We start from the raw sequence: 27,486 nt of genomic DNA on the forward strand, positions 1-27,486 counted from the left end.
GGGCAGCAGAGGGGACCATGAGAGCCATTCAGAGGAGGGCTTAAAATCTAAGTTGGGCCACTATAGGCAGAGAATAGGGAAAGGCATTCCAGAAAGTGGGAACAGCGTGGTTAAGTTATGGAAGAGAGGACAGTAGTTTAAGAAATGATAGCCTGGAAACAGGGATTCCTTTTGACCCTGTGTGTGCTATCCACACTCTTATTTGGGGAGGCTACTCCCCCAATCCAATCACAGGATTCTAATACCTCCTTCCTGATCACCCAAGATGGACCATCTGAGTTCTTCCCTAGGAACTTTCTATTGGAATTGGAAGGGAAGAGCCTTTGTATGTTATCTGACAGGGAGCTATCAGGATGCTATCAGCCTCTCCTATCAGGAACAGTTCACAGCTATCAGGAACAGTTCACAGTATGTCTGCTTCTTAAAAGAGTTGATTGGAAAGGAAGTGCTGATATGCAGGGTGAAACAGAGAGAGAGAACACCCTGATGGTGTTGAAACCTGTGACCCAAGTCTTCCTAGAGCCCACGTTCATCCCAGCTTGATCAGATGAAGCAGCAAACTGGACCCTGGGATGCAGCTGGGAGAAGAGGTGAGAGAATTGGAGCAGCAGGAGCCAGATCCCCAAGGGCCAGGAGAGGGAATTTCGATAGTATTCTGAGGACAAAGGGAAAACATTAAAGCAGGTGCTTAATGGAGGGGAGACAGGGTGAGATCTGTGTTTTTAAAGATCATGCTGTTTTGATAGGCAAGACTTGCTAGGAAGGAGAAGGGGTGAAGAGGAGAGGCTGATGGCAGGGGGCTTGTGAAAAGACAGATCTCATCCTCATCCCAGATATCGTGGGCCAGAGGGAAGAGGGCAGACCCTGTGGGTTCTAGTCACAGCCCCAGCTCTTCATTGCTCTTTGACTTTGGGTGAGTTATGTGGGCTCTGTTTTGTGCTGGGGATGGATAAATGTGGAGAGAGACATTAGATGTCATGTGGTCATTCAAACAGCCTTGAGCTGGGGGCCAGAGATCCTCGTCCCAGTTCCCATTAGAGAAGGTTATGGCTCAGGTGGTAAAGAATCTGCTTGCAATGTGGGAGACCCAGGTTCAATCCCTGGGTCGGGAAGATCTCCTGGAGAAAGGAATGGCAACCCATTCCAGTATTCTTGTCTAGGAAATCCCATGGACAGAAGAGCCTGGCGGGCTCTAGTCCATGGGATCACAAAGAGTCAGACACAACTGAGCAACTAACACTTTGACTTTGAAGATAACTCCTGTGCGCAGAAACCCATGCTACCCCACCCCTTCCCAACCTCAGCCAACCTCCTAAGGCACTTCCTGTTAATCTTCCACAGACTGAGCCTGTAGGAGAAGAAAGCCGGCAGTGGGTCTATTCCAGGGACCAGGGTGAGGGGAAGGAGGGTGGCCAGGCCTGCCCTGGAAAGAGATGCCATTGTGCCTGGTGGGGCCCCAGGCCTTCCCTCACCCCCAGGCCAGCCCCAAACCACAGGCCACGTCCTGTTTCTCAGAAATACTGCCATTTCCCAGAGCCCAGGGTTCGTGAGGGGACACGGGGAGGTGGCTTCACAGTTGCTAGAGGAGGAGGAGGGAGCCTCTCCAGGAAACCTGGAGGCCAGGCTTGGCCTTATAACAGGATGATCAAGTTTGGAGGCCAGAAAGCTACGTGAGAAAGTTGAGTGGAGCAGAGGCTGTGCCTGTCCTAGCCCAAGACCTGGCCCTTCCAGTGCTCTGGGATCCTTCAGGAGCAGAATCCCAGACCTCCTCCTGGAATCCACCCTCTCCCCCACAACCCCCGCCACTTACTGATGTGTGATCTTGATTAGGTCCCTTCCTTGCCCAGAAGTTTCTTCTTCTTCACCATGTAGTTGACCGTCTCCACCTCACTGGGTCGTCCTGGGCATCAGATAAGACACTGGATTTGACCGTGCATGTGGGAAGGGGTGTACGTGCTTCACCCAGAGCCCAGGCTATGCCCAGCCTGGCCACCAAGCAGGATGGCGGATCCCACGGGACTCCCTACAGCAGTCTTGGGGAGCACCTGGAGACCACTCCATCCTCCTCCTGCGTCACACTCATGGGGAGCCCAGCCAGAGTTAGGCAGCAAGTTGGTGACTGAGGAAGAATGGAAAGTCACTATGGAGTAGAAAGTGAATGGAAAGTGAAAGTGAAAGTCACTCAGTCGTGTCCGACTGTTTGTGACCCCACGGGCCATACAGTCCATGGAATTCTCCAAGCCACAATACTGGAGTGGGTAGCTGTTCCCTTCTCCAGGGGATCTTCCCAACCCAGGAATCGAACCCAGGTCTCTCACATTGCAGGTGGATTCTTTACCAGCTGAGCCACCAGGGAAGCATAAGAATATTGGAGTGAGTAGCCTAACCCTTATGCAGGGGATATTCTCGACCCAGGAATCAAACCGGGGACTTCTGCATTGCAGGCAGATTCTTTACCAGCTGAGCTACCAGGGAAGCCCCTGGTATGAGTGGATCTTAACTTGTTCCTAAACCTTCCCTTCCTCCATCCTCACTCCTGTTTCTTCTACTTTTTCCTTTCCCATGAGATCTCCTCATCACCAAGACTTGCTTGAATCCTGTCTGAAAAACCCGCTTCTTCTATCTTATGTCTACTGTCAGCCACTGCCCTGCATCTCTCCCCTCTTTCACCACTCAATCTGTCTCCTCCTCTCCCAGACACTGCCTCAGCCCCCCACAACCTGCTCCTGCCTCCCAGCTCCCCTGACATGTCCATTGCCATGGGCCCCAGAAGCCCCCTCTCCCCGTGGAGAGCCCTTTCCAGGTCTCATCCACTGGACTCAGCCATGCCCTCTCCTAACTTCTCTCTTGCCTCCTTGCGGTTCCTTTGCTGATGCCCCAGGGCTCTGTCCTAGTTCCCTCCTCTTTCCACTCTACCGTCTCTCCCAGGCCAGCATCTCCCATCTCCAGCTGTTAGTTACCACCTGCAGGCTAACAGCTCCCAAATCTCTGTCTCTGGCGCAGCCTCCTTTCTAGACCATAGTATACCCGAAGGACTGGGGTTCTCGTCTGAGACTCAGCACAGCTGAAACTCCTGGGTTCTCCCCTCAGCCACCCCGTGAGGCACCAGCTCCACCAGACTCCCTGCTCTTCCTCAGCCTGACGTCTATCCCAGCCCCGGCACCTCTCTCCTGCCCAGGCACTGTCCTCCCTTCCCTGGATCCCACAACAGCCTCCTACCTGGTCTCCGTCTCACTCCTCCACCCGGCCCTTCACCAGCAGGCAGGGCCAGCTTTCTAACCACAAACCTGACCGAAGCACTGAAACGCTTCCAGGGCTCTTTGCTGCCCTCGGGGTGATGCCAAAGCTTCTCGGCTAGGTATTTAGCCTCAGCTCCTTCTGCTCTTTGCCTCACATTTTATTATCCAGCAACAGTGAACTGTTTGTGGTCCTCCCTGTAAGAAGCTGTTTTCCATCTCCCCGCAGCGGTCTCTTCCTGTGCCACTGTCCACCTACCTTCCCCTCTCTCCCCTCCACCTTTTCTTCTAACTCCTGCTTATCCTTCAGACCCAGCAAAGTGTTCTCCATCTGGGCAGGGGCTGTGTTCCCCATGGCCCTGTGGTCACAGCCCTTGCACTCATGGTGTTGTAAAGACTCATCTCCTGCTCAAGATTTTGGCTCACTCAGGACAGGCAGGGAACCATGTCGGTTCCTTATATCGTGCTGGTCATCTTGCACAAGGCCTAGACCAGAGTAGCTCAGGAAGTGTTTTAAGAATGAATAAAGGAAAGGAAAAGACAACTCAGAGTGATGTCAAACCCTGGGAGAGCTGCTTAGAGATTCTGAGTGTGTTGACACACTCAGAAAGCTCTGGATCAAAATCAGGAGGTTCTGATGTGCTGAACATACCTCCCACGGTGGGAAAGATTTGGGGTGTATAGCACAATCTTCAAATAAGTCCTCAGAGAAACCAGGGAGGCAGTTGGCCTGCAACATCAGGACAAGTATACGGGGAAGTCATTCCTGTCCTGAGGCCCAGGAAATGCCTCTGCTCACAGATCCCTGCCTCCAACCCCATTCTCCAGTGAGGGAAGGGGTCCCTGTGCTGGGAGGGGAAGGGGTAGGTTCCAGGAGGCAGGGAAGTCTCCACTGAGTAGAAGACACCTGAGCTAGGCTGAAGGATGACCAGTTAACAGTGGTAACTGATTCCTAGGCTTTCAACTCAGGAGATTCAGAAGCCACCCTGGACTTCACATTAACCCCATGTGGTGAGCAAGCCAGGCTGGAATGAGGAGTCTTCTCCAGGAGGGACAGGCAGAAGCTGGGAGGAGCTGGATGTCTTCTTACTCCAAGGATGAGGGGAAGACTTCAGGCATGTTCCTCAAACCCCACTGTCTCAGAAAAGGCCCTGGGAGTGGGCAGGGGGATTTTGGGGAGGATGATACCCCTCCCTGCTCAGTGAGGGCGGTGTTGGGAGGCAGCTTAGCTGACTTCCCCAACCTCAGATGCCCAGGGACAAGACAGGGGCTCAGAGCAGAGCCAAGTGGCTGCAGGTGGCAAAATCCAGCTTACAGGCCACTTGACACCATCTCTCCATGGCTTCCCATCAGGTTTGGGGATGGGGGGGTGACATGTGACTGTGGATGGGAGCATAGGCCTGCAAGTCAGTAGGTCCGAGCTCTGGTCCTGGCTTCACCACTCATCACTGTGAGGCTTTGGGGAAGACACTGGGTGATCCTGAACCTCTGTCTTCTCCTCTCTAAAATAGGAGTAATTCCTATATTGTTCACATTAAGCAGAATCATGGGCATTAAAACGTCTTTGAAAGGGAAAGGAACTGTACCCATGGGCAGGATAAAGGACTGATGTCTTTAATTGTAACTGTTAGGCCTTCTTCCCAGACCGTGGTGCCAAGGTTGGCAATCTGACTGCCAAGCCTTGGAAAGCCTCTGAGGTGAGAATATTCGGGTTTATAACATTGGTCACGGTGGAACGGGAAGGAGTGCGAGCTTGGAGCGAGAGACCTGGCATACAAATCCGAATCTGCTACCACCCTGCTCTGCGGCTTCAGGCAAATTACTGCTTCTCCCTCAACTCTGTGTCCTCATTGTAGAGTGTAGCTGACGGTTGTCAGGACCCCTGCACTATCTGCTGGGAAAGTACTTTGAGGCTCCATGCATACCCCTCGGCTGGCTGACTAGAGTCAATCCCCCTCACTAGGCTCAGTGCCAAAGAGTTATGGGAAGGGGGGCTGCCCACAAAAGCAGAAGGCGCTGTAGCTGGGGGGCTGGGGACAGCAGCAGCCCAGAGCAGGGGAGAGGCCACGATGGCAGACAAGGGCCTGGGTCAGAAGGCAGGGTGGGGCGTGGGGTGGGTACTAGCCCTGGCTCTCAAAACTACTCTCTGTGAGGACTGGGGCCAGCCTCTGCCCCTTCTGCACCTCAGTTCCCAGTCCTGTAAAATGGGGATGACCAGGCCTGCCTGTAATCATGAGAACACACAGAGACTGGAAATGGACTCAACAGGCAGGGTTAAGGGGTAATGCAACTTCTTATTTATTAATATATAACAACAAAAATGATAAAGCGCATATCTGCAACTGTTCAGATCTTTGTTATAAGGTCTTGGTCATTTTGTCTGGACTGGCCGTGACCTTCAGCTCCGGGGTCTGGGCTAGGAAGATGTTCCAGTGACCTGAATGGAGGAAAGAGGAAGAGTCGTGTGTGGGTGTGCAGTCTATGTATGTGTAAGGGTGTGTTGGTGGTATGTGCGTGTGCATACATGTGCACAACTGAGGCAGGGTGACTGGGGTGGGGAAAACTTGGGACAAGGAGGACCGAGTAGGCTGGGTTTGAAGCCCAGAGAGGAAGGAGATGGGGACCCCATCCTACCCCCATAATCCCAAAGGGTTCTGGCATAGGAGCCCACCTTTAACCTGACACCTGTTGGTGACCCTCCCCTCTGTGACTTCCTCTCCACCCACCTGGATCCATCTTCCTCAGGGTGGTGGGGAGTAAGCTGGGGGCCTCTGTAGCAAGGTGGTTAGGAGGTTTCAGTGGGAGAGGTTCCAGTAGAGGGACTACTCAGCACCAAGATTTAGGGGCTCAGAGTCCCCTCTGACAGCCCTGTCTCCCTTGCCCCAAGACCAGATCCAGCTGGCTCTGCTTCACCTTCCCGCTCCCGAGCTCTCGAGCGCCTGAGTTGGGAAATCTCTGGCCCAGACACCCACTGGATTCCTGTGCCGGGAACTGACGTCTGTGGCTGACAGCACCCCCCTCCCAGCACCAGCAGCCTGGAACTCCCCAGCTTCTAGCCCGACTCTCTTCCCAGGCCCCTGTCCTCGGCCCAGGGTCCCACCTTCGTGGGTGCCGGTGAGCAGCCGGAAGTTCTGCGCCTCCTTCTGGAAGTCTTGCTTCCTGACTTTCTTGATCTGAATCAAGTGGAAGATTCCTGAGGGCAAAGACAAAGGCATGAGCAGGAAAGAGAGGGTGTGTGGTCAGTGAAACGGGGTGACTTAGACCCAGGACAGACTCAGTCACCTCCCTTCCCTCCCCTACTCTGACCAGACACTGAATCCTGAGGACTCAGTTTCCTAAATATTTTGAATCTGTTTACCCTATCCCCCAATGTCACCCTTCCCCTCTAGACCCCATCGTGTCTTACCTGGGTCACTACCCTAGACTTCTGACCTTTAACCCCCGCCTCTCATCTGTGATCCCGGCTGCAGGCATTGGAAAACATGCCTGTTACCCTGTCACCCCCTCCTTCCATGACCCTGCTCCTCTCACCATCATCATCCTGTGCTCACACCCTTCATCTGTCAACAGTGCAAAGGGGCAAGGAGGGAAGGAGGGAGGGAGGGAGGCTGGGAAGCCACCAGGCCTGTAGGGCCTAATCAGTCTTTTTTTTTTTTCTGGACTGTAGAACGTATGATAAAAATCAACAGGTGATTTGCTTCAGACACCAAAGCATTACAGGTGTCAGGGTTGTAGGCTCCCTTTCCACTCAAGGCTCAGTTCACCCCATCCCTTGCCTGTGCTCCAGGTCTAACCAACTCCTTGAGGTCCCTCAAGGGGTGAAGCCTTCCCATTTGCCATCCCTTCTGCCAAACTCCGGCTTCTGTTGCCACAGGTGAACTTCTCATCCTCCCAGCCTTACCTGGGAAGTCTTCTTGATTCTCCCTCCTTCCTTAAATGGTTATAATTTCCTCCTTGGGTTGCCCACACCTCTTGGCTTCTGTTTGTGATTGTTCCTGTTTCTAATATGCTACCATTGTGTCTGTTCTTGCCTCCTCCACCAGACTGGGAATGGAGAGGACTCTCTTCTTGGGTTCCCTGAACCTGGCTCATATTGGGCATGCTGAAGGAATGAATGAATGAATCCCTGGATGCATGGATAAGCAAATATATGAGTACCCAGTCTAGGCCAGGCCCTGAGGGGGAATGAGGTATTAGCTGGATCTCCCGATGTTTGTATCCCCCGGGGAGCTGGCCACGGGCACCACACATGGTGCTAAAGCCCTGAGCACTTGGGCTATGAGGTCGCGCCAGCTGTTGCCACCAGGGGCTGCGGCCAGAAAGAACAGATGTGACAGCAAGGCCTCTGCTAGGCCAGTACCACCCTCAAGAAAACCAAGAACTGGCCTTGCCTATGGGAATCCGGGTGGGGTCCCACCTAGGGGCACAGACTGCTCTGGTCCTGGGACTGAGCTCGAGGAAGCTGGGAATGCCCAGCGCTGTGCTCAGGCCCCCCCCACCCAGGTACCAGGGACAGAATATGGGAGAGACTTGCTCCAGAGGTCCAGGCTGCATCACAATTATGAGATGGGGATGGGTCCTGGTGCCCCCGCCTGCCACTGAACAAACCCCCAAACACAAATTGGAGAAGTGACTGGGAAGAGGGTCGTCTCCATGCTGTCCCTTGCAAAGCGTGATTGAAAGGTCTGGGCTCTTGGGCCTAGAAGCAAGAGCTTGTCTGAGGGTCATGGTTGTGCCTTTTGGCCTTTGAAGGGTGTTCCAGGCCTGAGAGTGGCTGGGCTCTGTGTGTCCCAGGCAGAGGTGTAGTGGTGGGTGAGTTCCAAGAGACAGGACAGGCTCAGCTTACTGAAGAACCTTCTCGAGCACAGCCATTCCCAGAATGGCAAGTGAACCACCTTGTCTGGAGGTGAGGTGGGGCTGAGTGCAGCCAGGGGCTCAAGACCATCAGGGAGGCTAACAGAGGGACTTCCTTCCCTAGTGGAGGAGGAATTGAGAACCCTGAGGTCCCTTCTCTTGAAATGCTAGACTTGAAAAATCCTTAACGCTAAGCCAGTTCTCTGCTCAGATTCTGGGCCTGGAGCTGGCCCCGCTCTGGGGTGGCCTCAGCCCAGTTTTCAGCTCACTTTGTCTCCAGGTCAATTCTCCTCTTCCTCTCCTGGCTCCCAAGGTTGCTGTTTCCACTTGTCTGGGTGAGGAAACAGCAACAGTCTCCCACTGACAATCGGCCCTTGGGAGAGTTCGTTTTGACTTTCTCTGTCTGGGACAGGGAGGGAATGGGGGTGTTGATGGGGTATTTCAGCCACCCAGGGGCTTAGGAGGTGATAGGGTGGGTAGGTTTGCTAGTGAGAGGGTGGCAGGGCCTGGCATTGTGAAATTGAGGAGTCCTCCCCACTTCTTCCTTTTCACTGCAACCCTGGTAATGAGATTTGGCCTTGAGCTGTGACTCCCCCATCTCTGCCATCCTGCACCTTCCTCGGGTCCTTCCCCAAAAGCATAAGGTCACCTTTGTGGAGGTGACACTGGGGACAGTAAGACCTGGGTTTGAATCTTTACTGTTTAAACTGTGTGATTTTGAGCAAGTCATTTTACCTCTCAGACTCAGTTTTCTTATCTGCAAAATGGGGGCTTAATACAATACATACCCTTCCGGTTTCTTACACCTGTGAACTGCAACACATTATACATAGTACCTGCTACTCACCAGTCACAGAGCGCCAGACATATAAGCATGGGCTCTGGAGCAAGAGTTTGAGGCTGTCGCTGCAGTGTGCCCCTCTTGCCTTTTTACATCCTGTCCAGTCCAGGCCCACCCTCCATGAAGGTTTCCCTGACCAGCTTGACTCCCAGAGAGCTCCTGCAAGCCATGAGGGCCTGAGGACAGAGGCTAAGCCTTTTACTCTCTGTGATGCCAGAGCAGATGGGAGGAGGCCCAGCATAAACTTGCAACCCCACCTGTCCAGGGACTGAAGGACTCCCAACGCTCAGAGCAACCATAAGGATTACTGAATCTCCCCCTCAGCCTCCGGTCAAGTCCCCTCCCTGCTCTTGCTTACACACTTCTGTGAATGGAACTTGCTCCCTGCCTTCCACTGCAGGAAGACTTCAGGTTGAGAAGGCACTTCCTCTCATTAAAAGAAACGTGCTTCTCTGCCATTCTAACTCAGCCAATGAGGTGGGATGAGAAGGATACAGACATTTTTAGCACTTACTATGGGTCAGGGGTGGTACCTATGTCGTTTCACTTAAGCCTCTCAAGCCCCTTCTCCCCCATTCACAGAAGAGAAATTTGAGGCCCAGAGAGGTCAAGTGATTGCCCAAGGCCACACAGCTAAGAAATGGCAGAGCCGGGATTCAAACCTAGGTCTGTCTGATTCCAAAGCCCCTGCTTGTTGTTTCGACCCTTGTGGTCACTCAGAGCACAACTGCTCCCTCTGCCTGGGGCAGTCCTTCAGAGCCATGAAGCCAGCGCTCCTGTTCCCCTGAGTCTTCTCTTCTCCAGGCTGAACAGCTCCGCTTTCTTGGTCCATTCCTCCCACGACAGGGGGCAGAGTAGAGCAGGGAAAGAGCCGCATCTGACGTCACAAGACCTGGGCTCTAGCTCCTCCACTTACTGGCTGTGTGGCCTTGGGCCAGGTACTTCACCTCTCTGAGCCTCAGTTTCCTCATCTGTAAAATGGGGATAATAATACCTAACTCTCAGGATCGTTGAGGATCAAATGAGATGATGAATGTGAAAGCACTTTGTAAATTTCAAAGTGCTTCACACATTGGTTGTAATTATCATTGTCATCATTCTTATTATCATTCCCTCTTCCACCCCCCCATCCCCTTTACCTCCCCACTGCCAGCCAACCACATCAGTAGAGAAAAGTGACCTTAGAACTAATTCCCAGTTAAAGGTTTAATTTGTTTAACTCTACCCAGGGGATTTACGTTTAACAAGAAGAGCCCCAAAGCTGAACTCTCAGCAATTCCCTTCTCTTAACCTTCAGTTGGTGATAGATGCAGCCTACTGATCAGGGTAATTTTCTCACAGAATGAGAAATATGTTGACTTACCGTAGAGGGATAGGATCCACCATAAAGGAAAGGCTAGATGAGACTGGCCTTGAGGACTTGAGGGTGCTGTGAGGGCCCTCCTGCCTGAAAAGATCTCTCCTCCCAGTCTGCTGAAATTCTACCAATGGACAGCTCTTTGGTTCTTCGGGGTAGGCAGTACTCTGTCCTGGCTCCTCACAAAGTGTAACAACCCCTTTCCCCCAGGAGAGGGAGCACTGCCAGGCTCTGGCATCTCAGAGTGGGTGAGAGTATCGCAACTGTCAGAGTCACTGTCCTCCTCTCTCTTGGAATCTGGGACTCAGAGCTGGAAGATGACCTGAGGCAGGTCTTCTTGGGCCAGAGGCACTTAACCAGTTCCCTAACACCCCGGGAGGGGGCGGCTGGAGCACAGGCAGGGGGTCAGGCCAGAGTGGGAACGGGCCAGTGCTCACCTTTCACCAGCTTCCAGAGGTAGATCTCCACCTGCTCAGAGGCCTCACGCTCGAGGGCAAAGCGACGCAGGCTGTCCGGGCTTGGGGATACTGACGTGTGAACGAGAACTCGACCTGGCGCCTTCGGACACTTGGTGGCACTGATCTCACTGTGGCCCGGGTCTGCCTTGTCCTCTGGGAGAGACAAGGAGCTGTGAACGCTCTGTCTCCCCACTCCTGATAGCCCAGGAAGAGGGACCACTGGGCTGACATCTCCCTCAGGGTCCTTAGGGTCCTTTGGGGAAGTTCTGGTGCCCCTGGGAAGACAAGGAGATTTCTGGGGAACAGAGAGGGGGCCTCTCCCCTAGTCTCCTCCCATTGATTAGCCTGTCAGAAAGCTTCTGACCCTTCAGGGCCCAGCTCACATTCCATCCACCTCCTCCAGGCAGCCCACCTGGAACAGCTTAGTTCACCCTATGTCCTCCCACCTATAGCTTGTTAACCCTTCTTGCTTATGCCTCTCACTCATGCCCTTAGATCCATGCTCCTTGCATTGCCTTGTGGTTGCTTCATTTGGGTATGTTTTCTCTCTAAAATAAACCCACAGGGGGAAAGGCAGGAATCCTGTTCTTTAAGTCCTTTGAGTCACTCGCATCACCAAACACAGGCTCACAAGGAACAGAAGGAAAGGTTTGGGAGAGGTTGAGGTGCTGATGGCAGTAATGATGATGGAGCGTCATATGGAAGAGGTGGTGATAATCGTGATGATGGCGACTGTAGGGTGGTGGGAGGGGTAGGGGGTGGGGGTGAGGATGATGGGGATGGTGGTAAGTTTGTTTCTGGATCCTACAAATTGGATCCAGTCCTAAAGCCTTGACATGTTGGAATTTCAAGTACATTCCCAGAACTTTCCATGTATCAATACTCCCTGATTGTCTTTCAGGGACTGAAGGACTAAATCCCTACGCATCTCCCCACCTTCTAGACTCTTACTAGTTATGAAGACCTTTGAGGTGTCCAGCTAAAAGCTGTAAGCTGTCCCCTTTAAGGGAAAATGGAGTAGGATCTGAGGGTGAGCCCAAGACCATATGTGTTTGTGAAGGAGCCCAGCAGCGAGCCGCAGCCATTCTCATAGAGAATTCGAGAGAATTCCTGGGTGGTCCAGTGGTTGGGACTCTGTGTTTTCACTGTTGAGGGCCTGGTCAACTCTTGGTTGGGGAACTAAGATCCTGCAAACTGTGCAGTGGAGCCAAAAGAAAAAAAAGAAATCTATTTTAAAATAAAGAAAGGAAAAGGAATTCCCTGGCTGTCCAGTGGTTAGGACTCCACGCTTCCACTGCTGTGGGCCTGGGTTTGATCCCTGGTTGGAGAACTAAGAATTTGCAAGCTGCACGCATGGCCAAATGAAAAAGAGAATTCAAGGTGAACCCTCAACCATCATGCCATCGTGCTTCTCTCTCACCTTGCCCCTACCGTTTATTAACCTATAAGTGACTGTTATCCCTTATGTCTAGGTTTTGATTTGCAATTCATAAAGCACTTTCATCAGCTCTATGTCTAAGGCTCAGAAAGGTAAAGTAACCTGTCTTTGCCTAGAAGAGTAAGTTAGGTAGATGAGTATGTCAGGGAGCGAACCCATGCACACACATCTCCTGACAGCAAATTCTGGGGCAGGTGGAGACTTAGGGTAATCATAGCCACTCGGCTATCTCATTTGTGAAATAACTGAGATGGAAAAATTAAGTAAACTCTGAAATGATAGTATAATACTGGGTGCACAGTCGGTTCTCAGCGTTTCCTTCCTCTGTTTCTTCCCCGTTCTTCTCCTTCCAGTTTTGTAGCCAGCCCTGTCAGAGACATGACCAGGACAGTGCCTTCGACCCCACCTGCCTTCCTTCCAGGCTTGAGGGAACAGGCCCGCCCCTTACAACAGCTCCTGCTGACAGTCACAGGCTGCTCTTCTCAATGAGATGCTCTGACGTTTTTTCCTGCACAGCCATTAATCCTAAGGTCACTGTTGAAAGAACTCAGCCGGCAACTCTGGAGGCCTGACTTCTAGAAGCTTTGTTCCCCCCACCCTGCGCTGTTTCCTCCCACCCTTAGCTTTTAAAATCTTCCTGCTTATGCCTTCCACTCATGCCCTTAATCCCACACTGCCCTGCATTGCCTTAAAACTGCTCGGCTGTGTTTTCTCTCTAAAATAGACCCATAAGGTCAAGGGAAGGAATCAAGTCTTTTGAGTGACTCATACCACCAAACACAGGCCCACAATGAACACACATAGAAGGAAAGGCTTGGGAGAGGCTGAGGTGATGGTGGCAGTGATGACGATGATGAGTGTGATACGGGAGAGGATTTAGAAGGACTTCTAGTTCCAGCGCCATTGTGTAACTTAAGAAAGTCCCTTCCCTTCTCTGGGTCTCAGTTTTCCCATGTGTTTATGAGGACTGAAGGAAGACAATAGTAATCAAGAGTATTGTGTTTGTGGGGATTCCCTGGCAGTCCAAGTGGTTGGCACTCGGCTCTTTCACTGCTGTGGCCTGAGGTCAATCCCTGGTCGGGAAACTAAGATCCAGCAAGCCTCATGGCATGGCCAAAAAAAAAAAAAAAAAAGGAGAGCATTGTCTTTGGAATAAGACAGACAGGGTTCATATCCCAACTCTGTCGCTTACAGTTTTGGGACCTGGGACAAGGTATTTCTCTTCTCATCCTGTAAAATGGAGATGAAGATGTAGGTGACTACCCTGCCCATTGTGGTGAGGATTGCATGACCTCATGCCAAACACCTATGTGGCACATGGTAAGTGTTCAATAAATGTTGACCATTCCTCTTAAAAGGAGGTTCAAAAGGGAGGGAATATATGTATACCTATGGCTGATTCATGTTGAGGTTTGACAGAAGACAACAAAATTCTGTAAAGCAATTATCCTTCAATAAAAAATAAATTAGTTAAAAAAGAAGTCCTAATAGCCTAAGCTTTTATGACTTCGCCGAATCCAGGACATTACTTGATTCTGTGTGTGCCTGAGAGCCTCTGAATCTGTAGCACTACATGGTTCTGTAAGCCTCATAACTGAGTTGGGCGTTTCTCACTGCCATATTTCTAGCATTCCGTACATCTAAACGCCCCTGAATCCCGTGACTCTGAGCCCCTGCCCCATCTATCCATGCCCAAACAGGATGTTCTACGTGTCTGTGCCCTGGGGAGAGAGACCCAGGCCTTGCTCTAGCCAGTGCCCTCCCTGCCCCCAGGCTCTCTTTGTACCTGGACAAATCTTGCAGCACTTCCCGGCTACTTTCTCAGGGTGGTGGCAGGGGTACGCAGTGGGGCAGATCACCCGCTGGCAGTCCTGGCGGCCGTCCTGGCAGGTGCACAGGATGCAGGGCAGGGGTCCAAAGGAGCGGAAGGCCGGGTGCCACACCTCCCCATGGGAGTATGTCTTCCCACCGTGCACACAGGCTGGGCCGAGGAAGGCAGGAAGGGAGGAGGGTCAGTACCTTGGGCTTGGGACAGAGTCCAATAATGGGTGGGGGTAGGTCCTTGGGGTGCCCCTGCTTCACCAGTCTGGCCCAGCCACACTGCTTGTAAAGCAGAGGCCAGGGAATAAACCAGTCCCCTGTCCCAGACATCCCCCATCTCAGCACTCAGGACAGAGGTGGGGCCGGCAAGTTCTTGTTGAAGATGAAGAGTCCTCCCCGCCTGCCATGGGCACCCATGGTGGGGTGTGGAGAGGGCTGGCCTGACGGTAGGAGACCTGTGCTGTCAATAGTGGGCCATGCGAGTGTGGGCAGGTCCCGTCTGTTTTCACAACCTCAGTGTCCCATCTGTCAGATGCCACTGTGGCTCCTCCCTCTCCACCAATCAGGGTGACGTGCAGTGAGGTCTCTCTGCCCGTCTGCTGCCACAGATTGCCATCCCAATCATCCTCCTGCAGCCCAGCTCTGCTTCCCCCTTCCTTCATCAAAACCTTTCCCTCAGTACCTCCTTATCTTGTAATAACTGATTTACATGCTTGTCTCCCCTACTAGTCTATGAGTCCCTTGAGGAAAGGGACCATTTTCATCTCTCTCTTCTCTGCCTCTCAATTCCCAGCAAAATCATGCTCAAAAGAATATTGTTATATGGCCTGTAGTCCTAGTTCCAGGACTGGTTCTGTTTCTAACTCAATACTCTGAACCCCAGTGTCCTCATCTGTCAGATGGAAGTTTAGATCTAATGTTCTATGAGTCTACCAGCCCATGGCCAAGTTGAGATTGCAGGGATGGGAAGTGGGAGCAGACAGGGGCCCCCTTTTCCACCTCAGGGTCAACAGAGGCTCCGGTTCCCACCTTTCTTATGTTTCTCCTTCAGAACAATCTTGACTGTGGTGCTGCCTGCCTCCTTTGGTCGGAAGTGGCGAGGGATGAAGCCCAGAGAGGCGCTGGGCCCGGTGGGGGACGGGGTGCTCAGGTCTCTCTTTCTCCCGCTGTCCCCTGAACACGGATCCTGGGAATGTCTCTGCGAAGGGCAGGAAAGAGGAAGATCACTGAAGGCCCGCTGCCAGCGCAGAAGCAGAAAAACAGGCTGCAGTGAGAGGCCTGAAGGTGGCTGTTGGGACAGCATAGGCTCTAGGCAGAAGGAACGTCTGATAGGGTCAAAGACACTCCCAGGCAATGAATCTTTGAAGACTCTCGGAGGTCAGTGGTTTGGAAGTCCAGCCTCCACAGAGCCCTTCTTCAGCTGGCAGCGCCAGAACCTTGGGGCTGAAAAGTAACCAGAGGGGGCTGAGGTCTTGATGTGGAAAGTGTGAGTGATCAGGGACCCCGAGGACTTAATATTCAAGAAACGGAGTGAGCATGAGCGTCAGGACATTCTTTGCCTGAGAAGATTTAGGTGATGGGACAGGGGCTGGACCTCCAAAGATCCCACCCAACTGCAGAATCCCCTAGGAGAGAGGACTGAGAGCAGGTCCTGTCCAGAGATGATGGATCTTAGGAGCCCCTTTTCTGAATCCAACACCTCAAGACCCCACACTGCCAGATCAGGTCTTGAGAGGGTTGGCGATGAAAGCAAAGGGTGTGTGTGACGGCCGTGAAACAGAGCAGGAGCTCCCTGGCCCAAAAATCGGGGATTGAGAAAGGAGCAAGTGGGCTGGGGACAGGGGTGGGGTTTATCACCCCCTCACTGACACTGAGTCACATTCCTTCTTCTGCAGCCCCTTCCTGACCGTACAGTCTCTGAGACAGTCCTTCAATGTCTGCACTGAGCCCACAGGAGTTCCCAGAGTGAATACTATGTCCCAGCCCCCAGCACGGGCCCAGGAATACAGGAGGTAGCCAGGAAATATTTGTCAAGTAAAATAGAGGCAAGAAGGGATTGAAGAGCCCAACACCCCTATATGACTTACCCACGTCATCCAGCAGTTCAGTGAATAGCTGGAACTACTTACTGCAACTAAGTCTGGTGGGTTTCACTTAGCTGCCTCCTATGACAAGGACAGGGGCTTCCCAGGTGGCACTAGTGATAAAGAACCTGCCTGCCAATGCAGGAGACATAAGACATGCAGGTTCAATCCCTGGGTCAGGAGGATGCCCTGGAGGAGAGCACAGCAGGTATTCTTGCCTGGAGAATCCCAAGGACAGAGGAGTGTGGCGGGCTACAGTCCATGGGGTTGCAGAGACTTGGAGACAGCTGAGGCAACAGCACATGCGCACGCATGGCAGGGACAGGGAGGGAGGTGGGGGCGTGGTCAGGACCCTCTCGAGAAGGCCCACCTGGGAAGGGGGTGAGCTGGCAGAGGAGCAGGGAGGGCTCATTAGTTCAGACCTCTGAGGAGTCTCTGGGGAGGGGAGTCCCACTTCGACTGCCCCAGGGTCCAGGTGAGCCAGGCGGTAAGCGCAGGCAGAGCTGTTCACAGGGTAGGCATAGCACCGGCTGGTGGACGGGAACGTGAGTCAGTGTGTGAGCCCATTCTCCCAGCTCTTTCCTTTCTGACCAGAGAGAGTCAGGCAGTTTAGCTCATCTGAACGCTAGACCAAGATGGAGAGGGGTCAAGACGGAGCCGGAAACGTGAGGTAGCCCCAGAGAACTGGACCCTTAGGAGAGGGATGGAAGGCTGGCCCAAGTCAGAGGCCACTCCCTCTGAAGACATGCTGCTCAGAGGTGGCCTGAATAAGGACAGACACAGGCTCTGGACAGGACAGTGTCAGAATTTTCCAGGAGGGAAATCAGGATGCTTGAGGCCTGCTTCTGCCCTGTGTGGCATTTTTGTTTCTTCCCCTCAGCCCTCTCCTTCCTCACCAGCCACTTTGGGAGCTGTAATGGAAGTTAAAGAGGAGCCTGGAACCTGGTGGTGGCTAATGGAACCGACCCAGGGGACAAATGAGACATGAAGGCAATAACTGGGATTGCCTGCTCCACAGTCAAGGAGATTCAGGCCCAGGATACCAGCCCCCTCACCCCCCCTCCCCACCCTCTCCATAAAGCTATGCACTCACCACCCCTCGGTGTGGCTGCGTGGTGTCCTCTTCAGCCGACTTCTCACTGGACCCATCTAGAAACCCAAAGGGAAGTCCGTGAGCCTCCACCTCCTCAGCCTTCCTGGCCGGAGCCCTGTGGGCCTCCCCACCTCTAGACTCTGCCCCTCCAAAGCCTGGCCCTACTCCTGCAGCCCCTTACCAGTAGTTCCCTTGGCCCCATGGGTGTTTATTCTCACTTCTCATTACACGTCTCCTCACCTTTGGGTTGGTGAAATCCCTGCAACTGAACTGCAGACTGTATCTCCACATTGGCCTCTTGGTCACTTAAGACTGAACCCCTTGGCTAGGCCAGAGCAGGTCATTCAGTGCTCATCTCAGATGGTGTAGGGGCTGTGAATCCCACCCCCAGCAGCCTCTCAGCCCAGCCACACCTGAAGTCACTAGGCTTGGCTTACACTATACGCTCCCTGGCTACCCTTAGCCTCTCTGTCCCTCCCACTGGAAAAGCCTAGGACTCCTCCACCCCTACCTCTCTGGGCCCCAGCACTCAAAACCCTGTGAAGTCCTGCAGCTTCCTAGAGCCCCTCTACCCCTGCCTCACATACAGTCTGGCTGCCACTGAGCAATCTGGATTCAAAGACCCAGAACACGGGAATCAGACTGCTTGCTAGAAATTACCAAGCGCACTCGCTCCGTACATACACAGCATGGCTGAGGCCCACAGAAGGGAAGGACTCTGCAGGAATTCACTGGAAGGACCAGGACTAAACTGGTTTCTGATCTAGTGCTCTTCCACAATGCCAACATCTGGGGAAGCATTCCATGGTGGAATACCACCCTCCTCGAGGTCTGCCTCCTCCAGGAAGCTTTCCTGGACTACCTCGGCCCACAGGGAACAATCTGGCCATCCAGGCACTTCATTTTGCCCAAGCTGCTCACCCTGCCCTCGCCACTGTCTTGTCTCTCTCTGTTCCGTACAGAGATGCTACCAGGATTCTGCTTGACACAGGGGCTTGGAGCCCCAGTGAACCCAGGCCTGTGCCCAGCTCTGTGATGAGGAAGACAGGAAGAGACATGGTCTCTGCTCTACAGACCCCTCTCCTGTGCCTCTTCTGATCCTCTTGGCCTCATCTTGGCAGGCATTTTGTCCCCTCCTTGCAGGCACTGCAGCAGCACCCTCTTCACATGGACTGCAGCCAGCTTCCTTCAGACTCAGTCTGGCAGCAGGTGCCCTCATGCCACACCTCCTCCATGTCTCCGCCCCCATGTCTTATCTCCCCCTCCATCCCCACTCCCGCTCCCATTCCCAGGATAGCCCAACACAGCGGGGAGTGGGAGGGAGTGACCCCGCCTTGGGGTGAATCTTTGACCAGTGGGAGTTGGTGGCTGGTGGACCAATTCCTCCTCTCCCTCTATCACCTCCAGGCCTTTCTGAGGAGCAGAAGGCTACTTGGAGCAATAGGTCACGCTTGATGTCAAGTCAAGGCCAGCTCCCCAACACATTCCTGTGCTGTTTTTGCCTCCCTCCCTGCTTCACTTTCTGTCCCCTCCTTCCTGCTCCCTGGGATTATAATACAAATACTGCACATCAGTCTCTGGCGCAGGCTCAGCTGTCTGAGGGGTGCAGCTAAGCCACCACCCTGAGGAAGGAAGGGGCCGGGTGACCCCTGAGGGTCCCCTGAACAGTCCATGGCTGGGTCCCTGAGGCAGTGGGTGCGCACTGCCAGATGTAGGGACAGACTCACCTTTGCAGGCCTGGCAGCACGAGGCAGGCAGCGGGAGGGGTGGGGGGCAGCCTGGTTCTGGGCAGGTCATGAGGCCGCAGTAGATCTGGCCCTCCTGACAGACAGAACACACAGGAGCTGGGAGACGAGCTCTGCTGAGGACCAGCCTTGGGGCTGGGATAGCCCCCACCCTGGCGGTCCACGGCTTGAGGTCTCCTCTGAGGTGGGCAGAGGGGGAGCAGCACAGTGTCCGGGGCAAGGCCCAGGCAGCTCAGAGGAGGGTCCCTGCACCTTTCCCACTCACTCCAGGCCCCAAGGTAACAGTTATCCTCCAGCTTCTGAGCCTTTTCATACCCAGGCTCTTCCTAGGCTCTCACAGCAAGCCATGGTGAGGTGAGATTTTCCCAACCTACAGATTGGAAGGGACTATGGAGAGGCCTGGATCCCCTGAAGTCAGAGACACAGCAGAATGTTTCAGGCTCTTCCTCCTGGGTCAATGTCCTTCTCCCCTGGCCTAGAACAGGGAGACCAGCATAGATGAGCAGGACGAGGGCATGTCTCCTTGAGCTCATCTTGCTCTTATGCAAACTCTAGGTCCCCAACTTCAGGACCCAGCCTGGAAAGGCAAGACTGCAGCAGAAAGGGCCTTCTGGGAGTCAGGAGGCCAGATGACCTTTGGTGAGTCACTTCTCTGGGCCTCAGCTTCTTCATCTGTGAAATGGGGACACTTCCATCTGGGTTGTGAAATCAAATGAGGGAACAGTTATGAAAACCCCTTTTAAACTGCAAGGCACAATGTATCCCTGGGAAGGAGTGAGATTACTTTGAATCCTTCCCCTATTCCTTTTCCAGCGAGTCTCAGAAGTAAGGATTCTGATCCTTCAAACAAGTCCCATATAAACAGGGATGAGAAGAAAGAAGGGGAGACCCAAGTATCCAGGGGGAAGGGACAAGGGATCACAAGCACTGGGGCAAGGCCCAGGCAGCTCAGAGGAGGGTCCCTGCACCTTTCCCACTCACTCCAGGCCCCAAGATAACACCTTCCCCTACCATGAGTTCTCTCTTCCCACAGCCCCCTCTTCTACAGGTGCAGCACAGTACAGGTAAAACGGTGTGGGTTTGGAACCATGTGGCCCTGCGTCTGAATTCTGAGTATGCCACTTAACTAGCTGTGTGTGTGTGTGTGTGTGTGTGTGTGTGTGTGTGTGTGTGTGTGATGTCTGATTTTTTGCGACACCATGGACTATAGACCACTAGGCTCCTCTGTCCATGGGTTTCTGCAGGCAAGAATACTGGAGTGGATTGTCATTTCCTACTCCGGGTAATCTTCCTAACTGAGGAATCAAACCCACATCTCCTGTTTCTCCTGCGTTAGCAGGCAGATTCTTTACTGCTGTGCCACCTGAGAAGTCATGTGACCTTAGGCCAATCATTTAATTGCTCTGAGCCTCAGTTTTCTTATCTATAGACTATGATTAGTGATAGCCTTCTCATAGGGCCTTTGGGATACTGTATATAAACATAAGGCATTTCCTAGTAGGTACAGTGCCCTAGTTTACTTCAAGAGGCCCAGGCCTTGCAAAAATAACCATTGTCTAGGTTGATTTCTAAGTGGTCCCTTTTATTATAAGTTGTTTGCTCTGCAGCACAGATACTTTGCAATTCAGACTCAGAATGATGGGATCCTCTCACTGAAAAGATGGGAGACAGATCCGAGAGAGATGACTGTCTCTGATGGTCACGGATGGAACCATGGCAGAACCAGAGCTGAAACTTGGGTGCCTGACACCTAGAATGGACCTCGTACCCTCTCATCACTGCTGAATCAGATGATTATTTAATCAGAGAGGACCTTGGAGATCACCTTGTTAGACTCCCGGGTGTGCATGCATGCACACTCAGTCATGTCCAACTCTGTGCAACTCTACAGACTGTAGCCCAGCAGGCTCCTCTGTCCGTGGGATTCTCCAGGCAAGAACGCTGGAGTTGGTTGCCATGCCCTCCTGCAGACTACCTTCCCGGCCTCATGTCTCTTATGCCTCCTGCATTGACAGGTAGTTTCTTTACCTCTAGCACCACCAGGGAAGCCTAGACCCCCTTAAGCACTCAGAAGAACTGAGGCTCAGAGAAGTTTGCTGGGCAGGTGGTAGGGAAATCGAGATAGCAGGGGTTTCTCCCACCAGTGCACAGATGCACTAAGCCCAAGAGTGAGGATGACATGCTGAAGGCCACCTACAAATGTGCAGCAGGGCCACGCCTGGAACCCCCGAGGCAGAGGGGAAGACTTTCCAGCTCAGGTCCTGCTTGACTCCAGTCTCTGTCTGCTGATAACACTGCTGGTTCAGCTCTGCCTGACCTGACCCCAGGCCCAGCTCTGCCCAAAGCAGGGGGAGTTTAATTAGCTTCAGATTAAATTACATTTACTACAGACTCTGGCCCTGTCTCTGTACCCCAGGATTGATCACTGATCATTCATTCATGCTATGTGCCAGGCCCTGAGCTGGGGGCCCTGCAGGATACAGAAATGAGTTGAGAATGTCTCCTGCCCTCAAGGAGTGCAGTCTACAGAGGACACAGAAATGGCCAGGGCCAGAGCGAGGTGACCAGGCAGCTCAGAACTGCGTGGAAGCCCTGAGCAGGAGGTTCCCACCCACAGATGTTCCCTTCCCTGGAGCCCATTCATTCTCATGCCCTTTGACCAGAAGGGACAATCCCCCAGGGCCCAGACCACTGGCCTACATGAGAGGGGAGTCGAAGTTCTTACGGTACAGCTGCAGAGGACACACTGGTTGGGCAGATGGGACGGGAGCAGCTCGTGAGCACTGAAGATCTCTCCGTGTTGGTACGTGGTCCCATTATGCTGGCAGGACCTTGGTGGGGCCCGGAGCCCAGAAGGGGTATGAGGTTCTGTAGGTGGGGAGGGGAAGGAGGAAGAAGAAAATGGTCTAGAGCTTTATCAGAACTAACTGGGCCACTTCTCTGAAATGTTTGTATCTTATCCCTTAAACCAAGCTCTGGCCTCAGCCTTCCCAGCCAGACCTCATATTGATGAACCAAGAAGAACCCTGACATTCCTCTCTGACCATGTCACTCCCTCCCATGGCCTTTATGCCCCTGAGTGTCAGAGGTGGCTCTGTTTGAAGCAATAAGGCAAGGCCAGAAGCCTCAGCTCCACTGAGTGCCACTCAGTTGAGACCTGTGCTAGTTCACTCAACGTTCAGTGAGCATCCATGGACACTTGTTAGTGCCAGGCACTGTTCTAGGTTCTGGGGATACAGAGGAGAACAAAACAAGGTTCCGTATGGAGTTTCATCCGAGTGGAGTTCACTGGTGTGATCTGGACTGTGCCTGATCTTGGAGTAAGTGCCTTCCGCTCCCTGGCCACCAGACACCCCCTGCATCACCTGCCAGTTAGCCTGTCCTCACCCTACTGGATAGAGGGGTAGCCCTCCTGCTCCTTTTTTCAAGGCACCTTTCCTAAGCACCTTCTCTGCACCAGGTGCCATGCTATGTGCTGGGAATGGAGTGCAAATAAGGCCCAGCCCCCTCACATCAGGAAACTGATGGTCTCACTGGGTAGAGAGACAGGCCCCAGGCAGTGACACTGGTATGGTCTGGGCTAGGGGAGATGGGAGCACAGAAGTTGTGGCAGCGTAAAAGAGGCACCCCTAACTCAGCCAGGAAGGGCTGTCAGGGAAGGCTTCCTGAAGGGGCCGATGGCTGAGATGAGTTTTCAGGAATATGCAGACAAGGCAGGCAAAGGGGCAAGGCTGGGAAAGAGGGAGTGAGGAGCATGGCAGAAAGAAGGGGGCTGGGCTGAGGCACAGGAGGGAGCGGTCAGGACTCCTGGGGTCAGCCTCTGCTGGGAGGAGGTATGATGCCCCCTCACTGGGCAGGATGAAGCCTAGAGACCCCGCTCCCATAGTGAACCCAGAGCCAGGAAACCATGACCCAAGCTGGAGTCACAGTCAGATCCCTCCTGGGATCCCACTTGGAATAGAAGCCCCTCTACGACCATACTCCACACAGGTCCCCAATCCCCCAAGAGAGCTGCTTCCAGAGTCTGGAGCTGAGGCTACAACCTGGGAACCCCTCCCCTCATCACCTTCTCGATGTTACTAAACATGGGTCCTCCTCTTGGCATCTCCTGCCTTCCGAGTTGGCCACCCTGCTGACTGCCCCTCATTTGCCCCTTGGTTATGTCAATTTCTTCTCAGATCACCTCCCCTCTCTCCTCTCTTACCTCTGCTTCCTGGAATCCCAGTCTCAGAGGCTATTCGTAGATTCTTAAAATCATGGACATTTAGCATTGGGGCACATATTAGAACCTCTAAACCACAGCACAGGAGGAGTCTCAGAGCACATAGTCAACTCCTGTGGCCATTCCCAGCCCCGGGCGGTAACCCTGGGGTCACCCTGCAGGGCCTCCCAGCCCCAGTTCACTCACCTTCACTTACACAGGGTAAATCCACTCTCTCAGGCTTTGGCCAGCCCCTGAGAGAACGAAGCCCACTTGTGCCATCAAGAGGTCAAGCACGCCTGTTTTCCTTCAGCTCTTTCCCACGTTCCCTCCCTCCTCCTGCCAAGCACAGCTACTCAAGGCTGAGAAGTCTGTGGCCACCCCAGCCCTCCTCGCGGATCCATGGAGGATGCATTCCATGAGCACCTTGGGGTCTCAGCAGCTCTGGTGGCTGGAGTCTGCCCTTCTCATTCCAGGGACCTCCTCTGGCTGTGTCAGGAGTGGGTCAAGGGCCACTGGGCAGGTGGGAGGCTGGTACAGGGGCAGACGCGAGGCCACTCACCCACACAGCGGGGACAGCACTGCTGCGGCTCAGTCACGGGCTGGGGGCAGTGGACGGGCGGGCAGTGGAGGCGGTAACAGCTCACGTGGGCATTCTGAAGGGGACACAGGGGTCAGTCCTGCTTCCAAAGAGCCATTGCCTCCCACCGTCCTCTCCTCAAACCCCCTCCCGACTATGGGGCGCTGCACTCCTTTTCAGCCTGCAGTGGGATAAAAGTGACAAATTCCACATGTCCAGTCTCCCTCCCGCCTGCTCACTTGTGTGGCGCACTCATCCATGTTCCTTCCCACCAAGGAGGAGCACACCACGTGCCTGGATTTGCACAGATCTTGTGTCCCTTAGTGGTGAGGGACTAAGGAGAGAAATCCGAGTAAAAGACTTGGGTTATTTTGACATTGACTTTTTTTTAAGATTTTTTTTTTTCATATGGACTATTTAAAAAGTCTTTATTTAATTTGTTACAACATTGTTCCTGTTTCATGTTTTGGGTTTTTACCCTGAGGTACATGGGATCTTAGCTTCCCCAGGGGTGAACCCACACCCCCTACATTGCAAGTCTCAACCACTGGACTGCCAGATTAGTCCCTCAACATTGATCTTGACTGTGCTGTCTTAACTCCAAGGCTTTGTTCTTTTACCTCTGGACCTGAGCCTCGTGGCTAATGCAGGACTGTGACACATGAAGGCAGGTGACAGGGAAGTGGAGAAGACTCAGGGCTCTGTGATCTGCTCCCTAAGTCTCGGAGAGGTGTGGGTGATCCCACACACAGCCTTGGGACTGGAACCAGAGGAAGGGCCTGAAGTTCTTAGGCTTTTTCAAATACAGCAAAGGAGAGAGAAGGGGCAGAGAAACACGCACAGGACAACGGGCAGACGTGGAAGAGCTGGAGGCCCCCCTGGAGGCTTTCCCGGGCAGTCTGTCGGCCTGTCTCAGGCAGCTCACACCTTCCCCTTCTGCTCTAAGAGGTGTTGCCCTGGGTTGTAACAGTACATCTGTCTCTTCTGTTCAGCAGAACAACAACAAAACCTCATTATGTTCATCTCGGAATTGTCAGCACGGGGCCTTGCTCCAAGCGAGTGCCTGCTGAAGTCTGAATGAGTGAATGAATGAGAACCAGCAGGGGAAGGAGAGATGGTCTCTTTCTTGGTCAACTGGAGTCAGCTTTGTTTAAACTTTGAAGTTGCCGAGTGAGATTCCAGACCTTTGGCCCACCTGAGAGCCCCCAAAACACTTCTACCAAAGCAGCTTCCTGCCTCATGGAGAACCCTGGACCAGGCCTTAGTCCTTCTGGGCTCACGGCTTCCTAAAATGGCCAGAGGTGATCACAAGGATTAATCAGTGCTAAAGGGCATCCTAGAGTCCACAGAATCTGTCTGAGCTCTAAAAGTGGCCTTCCTGAGGCCTGGGACCCAGGGGTGCTGGATAAACATCCAGAGCATGAATGGAGCCCTTCAGATGAGAAACTGGGATAGAATGCAAGGAACTTTGGTATCTGAAGAGTTAGAATCTGTCTCTTGATTCTGGCCTTGAAGGTATCAAGGAATGGAGATGATGAGTGAGATGCAGCAGGAAGTAAGGTAGAAATACCCAGGGCACAAAAGGTGGTGGTGGGGGCTAGGCATGAGGCCTTGCAGTCAAAGGGTATCTCTCAGGAAAATCATAACTACCATTTATTGAATGGCTACTAGGGGCATTTATTTATTTATTTTTTTAAAGTCATTATTCTGTTTTAATCGAAGAAAATGAGGTTCTATTTATTTATATAAAAACTGCTTATTAAGCATCTATTTTGTATAGGTACTATTCCAGCTACTGAAGATACAGCTTTCATGGAGGAAGCATTCAAGTGGTTCTGATGATTTCAAACATGTAACATTAAGGTGTATCAGTGAGGGCTAATGATTTTATCAAACTTGCCCCCCAAAACAGGTTTTACAAGACAAATTTTGTGAGTATAAGGAGTACAGTTGCAAAATCATAAAAATCTAACCACTGCAGTGTAACTCATAAATTCAAACATTTTAGCATCTCTATCATAGGCTCTCTAAAATAAATGGGCCTTGAATAATTCGGAGAAAGCAATGGCACCCCACTCCAGTACTCTTGCTTGGAAAATCCCATGGGCAGAGGAGCCTGGTAGGCTGCAGTTCATGGGATTGCTAGGAGTCGGACACGACTGAGTGACTTCACTTTCACTTTTCACTTTCATGCATTGGAGGAGGAAATGGCAACCCATTCCAGTGGTCTTGCCTGGAGAATCCCAGGGACGGGGGAGCCTGGTGCGCTGCCAGCTCTCTAAAATAAATGGGCCTTTAATAATTAGGGGCATTTATTGAATGGCTACTAGAGGCATTATGTTATATAGAAATGTATTATCTCACTGCATTCTCTCAACAACCCTAGTGGTAGGTATTATTATTCACGATTTCAGAATGAGAAAAGAGCCTCTGAGAGGTTGCCTAAGACACACAGCAGGTGAGCACTGTGTAGGTCTGTGCACTTTCCGTGATGCCGGAAATGCCTCAGGTGGAGGGAACAGGGCCTCATTCATTCACTCAATATTTACTGCATGGCAGTTGGGTGCCATGTCCTCTTCTGCACTGGGGACAGTGAGCAAGAGACAAGAGTTCTGCTCTCACGGAGCTTCCATCCTAGCGGAGAAGGAGACAGACTATAAAAAATAAACAAGTAGGAACCAGATCATGTCAGATGTTAAATTTATAACAGGAATAAAACAGGGTAACGTGATTGCGTTAACAAGGTTAGACTATTTTAGAAACGGCTGTAGAGAAAGCCTCATAAGGAGGTAACTTTATGTCGTGCACTGTGAGATGAGAAGGAACCATTCCTGGGAAGATCTGGGGGAAGAACATTCCGAGTGGAGGAGCAAGTTGGAATGAGTTTGCAGCATTGACGCAGGTAGGAGATGAGCTTGGAGAACAAGGCAGAAATCAGATGGTTCAGATGGGGTAGATCCCACAGCGGGCAATTTGAATTTTTCTTTAGGTGCAATGACAAGCTATTGAAGGGTTTTAAGAGCTTCTGAATGACATGATTAGTTTTATGTTCAGAAAAGATCCTTTGAGCTGCCTTGCAGCGGACAGACTAGAAAGGGCACAGGAAGAGGGTTTCCGTGGCAGTCCAAGAGTTAAGATTTTGCCTTTAATGCCGGGGTGCGAGTTTGATCCCTAACTGGGCGGGAGCTGAGATAGCACATGCCTCACAGCCAAAAAACCAAAAACCCTAAAACAGAAGCAATATTGTAACAAATTCGATAAAGACCTTAAAAGTGGTCAACACCAAAAAAGGTTTAAAAAAGGGAAAAGGGGTATAGGGAGACTGGGATGTTCACACAGCAGCCCAGGTGAGAGAGGAAAGCGGCTTAGATTAGGGGAAGTGATGATGATGGGAAGAAGGAAGGAATTCAGAGTGTGTTTTGGGGATGTCAGCTGCAGCCCCTTGGGGTGAGGAAGCTGTGTATGTGTGAACTCCAGGGAGGGAGAAATGAATTAGCTCCACTGATCACAAAACTTGGACTTGGTCAACTGGACCGCATGATATGTCTGGAATTTTCTGTTATGGTTTCCTTCTTGTTTTTTGGCTATATTTCACAAAGTTCTTTTTGAAAAGGCTGATTGGCCTCAGATGTGCTAAGAAACCAAGGGGAAGCAGGGATTGGGGGTTGTGCTCCCACTGGCATCAGGTCTGACCAGGGGCCAACATGGTAGAAGCAGTGGGGAGTCAGAGGAAAAGACCCCAGAGGACTAAGACCCCCGTGGTCAGGGTCAGGAGAGG

General features: G+C 52.5%; 1 protein-coding gene across 3 annotated transcripts in view; it reads right to left on the reverse strand.

The window, feature by feature from the left end:
* Positions 1-5,510: 5,510 nt before the first annotated feature.
* Positions 5,511-27,486, reverse strand: part of CHRDL2 (chordin like 2) — a 35,140-nt gene continuing 13,164 nt past the window's right edge. For 2 of the 3 annotated variants that reach the window (XM_012096048.5, XM_060400019.1), the window contains exons 3-12: positions 23,691-23,784; positions 21,653-21,795; positions 18,910-19,003; positions 17,183-17,238; positions 15,035-15,203; positions 13,971-14,165; positions 10,726-10,899; positions 9,848-9,902; positions 6,337-6,429; positions 5,511-5,673 (exon numbers count right to left, since the gene is read on the reverse strand). In XM_012096048.5, coding sequence (XP_011951438.1) covers positions 5,583-5,673; positions 6,337-6,429; positions 9,848-9,902; positions 10,726-10,899; positions 13,971-14,165; positions 15,035-15,203; positions 17,183-17,238; positions 18,910-19,003; positions 21,653-21,795; positions 23,691-23,784 — 1,164 coding nt within the window. In that variant the 3' untranslated portion in view covers positions 5,511-5,582. The remainder of the gene's footprint in view (positions 5,674-6,336; positions 6,430-9,847; positions 9,903-10,725; positions 10,900-13,970; positions 14,166-15,034; positions 15,204-17,182; positions 17,239-18,909; positions 19,004-21,652; positions 21,796-23,690; positions 23,785-27,486) is intronic. The other variant, XM_004016321.6, reaches the window with a different exon arrangement.

Source organism: Ovis aries, chromosome 15 (genome assembly GCF_016772045.2).
Source record: "Ovis aries strain OAR_USU_Benz2616 breed Rambouillet chromosome 15, ARS-UI_Ramb_v3.0, whole genome shotgun sequence".
In the NCBI taxonomy this organism is placed as follows: Eukaryota; Metazoa; Chordata; class Mammalia; order Artiodactyla; family Bovidae; genus Ovis; species Ovis aries.